Here is a 6,840-nt window from a genome sequence, read left to right as displayed (position 1 = left end):
CTCCAGGTAGGACATGTTGCCATTCCTTCTTCTAACACTTAAAGGATGTTTTAGCACAGAGGACACCAAGCTACAACAACAACAACAACACCAATAATAATAATAAAATAATAATAATAACAATAATAATAATAATAATAATAATAATAATAATAAAATAATAACAGTAATAATAATAATAATAGTAATAATAATAATAATAGTAATAACAGCAATAATCATAATAAAAATAAAAATAATAATAATAATAATAACAGTAATAATAATAATAATAACAACAACAACAACAACAACAATAGTAATATAAATAATAATAAAAATAATAATAATAAAAATAATAATAATAGTAATAATAATAACAGTAATAATAATAACAGTAATAGTAATAATTACGATAATAATAATAGTAATAATAATAATAACAACAGTAATAATAATAATAATAATAGTGATAATAATAATAATAATAGTAATAGTAATAATAATAATAATAGTAATAATAATAATAATAATAATAATAATAATAACAGTAATAATAATAGTAATAATAATAATAATAATAATAACAGTAGTAATAATAATAATAATAATAGTAATAATAATAATAATAAAAGTAATAATTACAATAATAATAATAGTAATAATAGTAATAGTGGTAGTAGTAATAAAAAAATATTATTATTATTATTATAGAAATCACCACAGAAGTCGCCGGTCCATCACAGGGCAAACACACACACACACACACACTCACACACACTCACACAAACACATTAATTTTGTATCACCAGTTAACCCGACTGCATGTGTGAACTTGTGGGAGGAAACCAGAGTTCCCGGAGGAAACCCACACAGACGTAAGAAGAAAATCGAACCCAAGACCTTGTAGCTGTGAGGTGACAGTGCTACCCTCCGAGCCACCGTGCCATCTTAAAATGAGACTTGGGACTCTCTACTAAATATGCCAAGATTGGATAGAAATAGAAGGGTCGCGTCAGGAAGGGCAACAGCTCTCCTCAGCTCTGCTACCGGTCGGCTGGGCGCCCGTGTTGCCTGTGCCTGCAGCAAAAAAAAACAACTGGCCTCTAGTTTGCTGGGTGGGAAAAGACCGGACTAAAAAGGGGGTGGAGTCTTCGATGCTGTTAAGGACCCTGGTTAGTAGCCTGAGTGTGTGACTCTTCATGCGGGATTCTAAACTCTCTGACTTGGAGCCTCAGCTCTGCTACCGGTCGGCTGGGCGCCCTCTAGCAGGGACAATTGGCAGTGCCTGCAGCACACAAAATGTCCAGCTAGTCTGCTGGGTGGGAAAAGACCGGACAAAAAAAAAGGGGGTGGGGTTTTCAATGCTGTTTAAGGACCCTGGTTAGTAGCCCAAGTGTGTGACACTTCATGCGGGATTCTAAACTTGGAGCCTCAGCTGGGCGCCCCTAGCAGACACAACCGGCCACTAGTCTGCTGGGTGGGAAAAGACCGGACTAATAAAGGGGGTGGAGTCTTCGATGCTGTTTAAGGACCCTGGTTAGTAGCCTCAGTGTGTGACTCTCCACGTGTGAGACTGGCCTCATGTGTGAATCCACTGAAATCGTGTCTGTTTTGGAGCATCGTGAAAAATGAGCTTCTGCTGAACGTTTCCATGTTTTTGGTTCTGGCGTTGTTTATCTTTTCTCTGGTGGTCAATGTTTACCTTCTGTTAGGTCTGGAGCACTCTGAGGCTCTCTCTTGGAACCCGCGCTACATGCTGCTGAAGAACTTGATCGTAAGTGACCTGCTGCAGACCTTGACCTTCGCGCCGTCCACGCTTTACTGCCTCCTGAGCCGCACGACTCTGAGCTTTAGCCTCGGATGCCTGAGCTCGTTCTTCACTGGCGCGTTGGCCATCATCACTTCGCTCTTGACCGTCGCCTCTATGGCACTGGAACGTTTCATTTACACGTGCCACGGCATCCACTACCTGGCGTTCATGACCAAAATACGCATGTACTACTTTGTCACCCTGATCTGGCTGCTGGGTGTTGCCGGGGCTGGCACGTCCACCATCCTGGTGATGGTAGAAAAAGTCAAATTCGAAGGCATCGTGGCCGGATTAGTGTGTGAGCCGGAGGTCCTGCAAGCGCAAATGAAAGAGCCCATGTATTTCGACCTGTTCAACAAGGTGTTCATCGGGACTTTGCTCATTCTCTGCCTCCTGATGTTTCTCTTCTCGTACGGCCGGATGTACCAGGAAGCGTGTCAGGTCCAGCAACCGTTTCAGCAGGACAACGTCCGAGCCAGATGCACCATCTCGTTCTACTTTGCCATCTTTCTGCTGCAGCTGTTTCCCAACGTGATTACATTCATCACTCTGTGCGGGAAGGACGTGAACAATCAGATGTACATGTACGTGCTGATCCTGGTTCCGTCGTGCGTCAACCCGCTGGCTTACGGAATCAGAAATGTGGAGGTGCGTCAGGCACTGAAGAGACTCTGTGGGTTAAAATAGCTTTAAAAGATTTACTCTGTAAGCTTTATGTGTATATAAACCTCAGAATGTACAGTTAAGATCAGAAGTTTACATCAGATTATAAGGGATGTTTAATGACTTCTGCAATGGTTCTTTCTCTAGAGTAAATGACCTTATTAGAGCCAGCTAATAAGGTGCAGCCTTAAGTCTGAAATACCTTTATTTTTTTACTCTTACAAATCAGAGTGCCAGGCAGACACGTCCCACGTACCAGCTGGGGCATGAGTGGCATAGGTTGCCAATCCTTGCTGTAGAGTGATGTTTTTTTATTGTAATTATAATAATAATAATAACAATAGTATTAATAATTATAATACAATAATAATAATAGTAGTAGTAATAATAATAGTATTAATAATTATAACACAGAAATAATAATAATGATAGTAGAAATAATTATAATAATAGTATTATAATTATATATATATATATATACGCTGTATATATATATATATATATATATATATACTGTATATATAACAGTAGTAATAATCATAATAATAGTAGTAATAATTATAATACAGTACTACTACTACTACTACTAATAATAATAATAATAATAATAACATTTGTGCTGATAAACTATAAATTACTTATTATATTACTTATAATTATAGTTCTTATTTATGATTATTATTATTTCTTCATTGTAATGATGATAATTATTTTTATTATATAAATACTTTATTAATGTTACTGGTAAGATGATTATTGTTTTGGTGATGTTTTGTTATACTTATTTTATTGATGTTATTGTTATTACTATTAGCCATGTTTATTATTATTGATACATAAGTTATCATATTTATGTTGTTATTATAAGTAATATTAACGATAACTTTGGTTATTGTATTATTGTATTATTATTATTACTGATTTGGAAGTTGTTGTTATTATTAATGCTGTTATTATTAAAAATGAAATTAATTAAAACTATTGTTATTGTAATATTATTATTATTATAATTATTATTACATAATAATATACGTTATACATAATATAATATATACATAATACGTTATACTGTCGTTTTAGCTGTAATAAAGTAGTAATAATTAATCCTGTAAGAATAATAAAATATATTAATTAATAATAATAGAGTTTTGAGCGGAGAGTGCGTGCAGTGCGCGATCACATCACACGGGGGCGCGCTTTACCGTCTTTTACCAGCGGGGACGCGCTTATACTACTGATAACCCGACACAGCACAGCACAGCCAACACACACACACACACACACACACTTCCACAATTGTTAAGAAATAGACCTTAACAGGCACATATTTAGGGGGTGGTCCTAATGTTTTAAGGGCTGGCACGTCCACCATCATGGTGATGGTAGAAAAAGTCAAATTCGAACATTTAAACAGTCAAACTAGAATCAACAGTATAAAAGAGAATGTGTTAGGAATAATAATACTGTGCTTTTATTTTATATTTGGTTAACACTGAAGGGTACAGAACAGTACCAATTCAAAAGGGTCTTCTTTTACATAAGTAAACATACACGAAACAAACCCAAATCACGATAATAATAATAAAATAATAATAATAAGTGCTTGCTGTAAATGTGCAATAGAAAATAACACTGCATATGATCATTCACATAGATACAGAACAAAAAACAGCATTTATAAAATCTAATTTAACACATTTTGCTTTGATTATGATGATGAGCGAAATCTCGCTCGATTATGGCCTTTCAATTCCGTAAGTTTCATTTATTTCTTCATGTAATCACAGTCGGATAAACACATGTACCATGCTTAAATGATCGACAGTATACGTACACACCGTCGACTGCGCTCCGGCAACAAAAAAGCAGCAAATTAAACATCGAATAACCGTATAAACAACACACAAGTGCAAAAGATCCATCAAACGTGGCTTTGGTCTGGAAGCGAGTGGGGTTAGACGTTGTCGTCTGTGTATTACGTGGAATGAAATGTGTTTGTGTCCTTATTTTGAGATTAAAGCTAGATTTTATTTACTCTAATATTTAATAATACTGCAAATCTTCAAATCGTGAAAAATCGTCTCAAAGTAACCTGTGCACAATCCTCCCAATCTAGTCATATCCAATCACCCTATTGCCTTACGCTTCCTCTTTACTGATGTTGATCTCCACCCTGGTTGAGAAGAGCTATGACTAACACACGCCCCCTCCGACACGTGTGCAGTAGCCGACTGCATCTTTTCACCTGCACAAGGAGAGTTCATATGTGGATCAGCTTTGTATGTGGAGAGCCACACCCTGACCCTCATTATCCCTTGTTTCTGTGCAGGCGCCATCGACCAGCCAGCAGGGGTCGTAATTGCATCAGTTATGAGGAATTTTCATGTAGGTACCTCAGCTCTGCCATCCCTGCTGCACCCAAGGACGGATTAAGGATAGTCTGGGCCCCTTGTCTTAAATTTAAATAATTGCAAAATTGCAAAATTAATTTGTGTCTCTGTGCTTAAGAGAAATTGAACATAATAATTTTGAAACAATACAAATTCAGAAACATTAAGTAAGGGCCTGAATCGCATATTTGCAACAAAACGTCTGTTATGAAATATGGTAGCTTGCCTGGCAATTTGTAGGTCCCTAGAAAGTCAAGGAGCCATGGTAAACGACTTCTATGGAAGTCAAGGGCCCCATAGCAGGGGCCCTCGTGATCAAGGGCCCTCTAATGGTATGCCCTGCTCTTCTCTAGGGCCCCCTGGTAGGGGTTCTCATAACCAGGGCCCTCTAAAAATATGCCCCCCCCTTTCCTAGGACCCCTAATAGCCAGAAGTCGAAGTCAGAGCAGTGCCACAACGCCTCATCCATTTTCATAATGGGCCCAAAAGCATGGCTAGGGCCCCCAAAAGCATGGCTAGGGCCCAAAAGCATGGCTAGGGCCCCCAAAAGCATGGCTAGGGCCCAAAAGCATGGCTAGGGCCCAAAAGCATGGCTAGGGGCCCCAAAAGCATGGCTAGGGCCCCAAGAGGCCCTGGGGTCAAAGTCCCTAATAGTCAGAGGATCCTTAAAATGGAGGGCCCTCGGACGCTGGCCCCACTGGCCCGGTCAGTAATCCAGCCATGGCTGCACCACCTAAGCACCCCACGCATCCTTGACGCTCATAAGTAAATCCTGAGACAGGGCACGACAGGTAGAAATGTCATTATTTTGCCATTATTTTTGGATAAAACACTCCTTAATTTACAGTATTTAACAGAAATGATATGACCATAATGTACAATATGTGTTCAAAAGTATGTGGACACAGAACCATGAGCTTGTTGGACAACTGTTTCAAAACCATATATAAGTCCCCACTTTGCGGATGTCACAGTCTACTGTATTCTGGAAAGACTACAACATTCTACAACATTTAAAGTGTGTCTGAAGGAATTTGTGCCCATGAGGTAACAACATCTACGAGCTACACTTAAACTGGATCGTCGATTGCATTGTCAGTCACTAATAAAACGTTTCTGTTAACTGAACGATAATCAGCGTCAGATTTATCACCAGCGTTCCGGACGTAATATCACGTCATGTGAGTCATCAAGAATACTGATGGGATTGGACTAGGCGTTAAACTGTCTCACTGTCCCACTGTCCCATCCCATTCATCCCAGTACTATAGATAAACCTCGTGTGTTTTGCTGTGAGCAGAGAATAAAAACGAACCTGTGTATTTGACATCGTGTGTATTTGTAGGACTGGAGTTGCACCACAGCCACACATTCAGGTGTACAGTGTTATTAAATAGAACTTCACGTTACTAAAGCAGAAGAAACTGCTCGTCGTCGTCCTTCAGAAGACTGGAAATAAAGTCCTGTACTAATAAAGTCCTGTACAATTTTCTTCACCTTTATTACTACCTCATGAACCTCTGTATCTGCACTGTGCTAAACAAACATGTGACGGGTAGGGGGGCACGTCTGCCACTGAGGCGGCGGCTGTAGTGCCAAGACCATGGAGGATAAAACCCAAAACGCTGGACTGCAGCTGAAGCAGTATTATTATTTTTTTTAAAAGAATCTACAAAATAAAGGGTGGACAAAATAACAGAAACTATTAAAATCCGCACCCCAAGCTGGAAAGGTGACAGAACAGAACACAAACTCACCAGTGGGATAGGATATATCTCAGTCCCAGAAAAGAGAAGGGACGTAAGCCTATGCGGTCCGCAGCGAACATGGAAAACTCACCGCACAGGGACAAGAAAAGATCAGGGAAAGAACAGGAGTGAAATCTGAATTACCACAACACCAGCTACTCAGTCCACCAGTGCACGACAACTCACGTTTTCAGAAAAAGAGACTTTTTTATCATCTATTTTTCCCCACTATCCCCCCCCCCCCCAC

General features: G+C 38.8%; 1 protein-coding gene across 1 annotated transcript; it reads left to right on the top strand.

Annotated features, from left to right (window-relative positions):
- Window positions 1–1,633: 1,633 nt before the first annotated feature.
- LOC134321581 (olfactory receptor 2B11) lies at window positions 1,634–2,479 on the top strand. Its single transcript, XM_063003387.1, has one exon. The coding sequence runs from the start codon at window positions 1,634–1,636 to the stop codon at window positions 2,477–2,479; it is 846 nt and encodes a 281-aa protein (XP_062859457.1).
- Window positions 2,480–6,840: the final 4,361 nt, after the last annotated feature.

The sequence above is a fragment of the Trichomycterus rosablanca genome, chromosome 10 (assembly GCF_030014385.1).
Source record: "Trichomycterus rosablanca isolate fTriRos1 chromosome 10, fTriRos1.hap1, whole genome shotgun sequence".
Lineage (NCBI taxonomy): Eukaryota > Metazoa > Chordata > Actinopteri > Siluriformes > Trichomycteridae > Trichomycterus > Trichomycterus rosablanca.
Note: the sequence above shows the minus strand (reverse complement) of the source record. Positions and strands in the feature narration are given on the sequence as shown.

Excerpts from the sequence above, each read along its gene's own strand:
- LOC134321581 (XM_063003387.1), top strand. The coding sequence starts at position 1,634 with ATGTTTTTGGTTCTGGCGTTGTTTATCTTTTCTCTGGTGGTCAATGTT.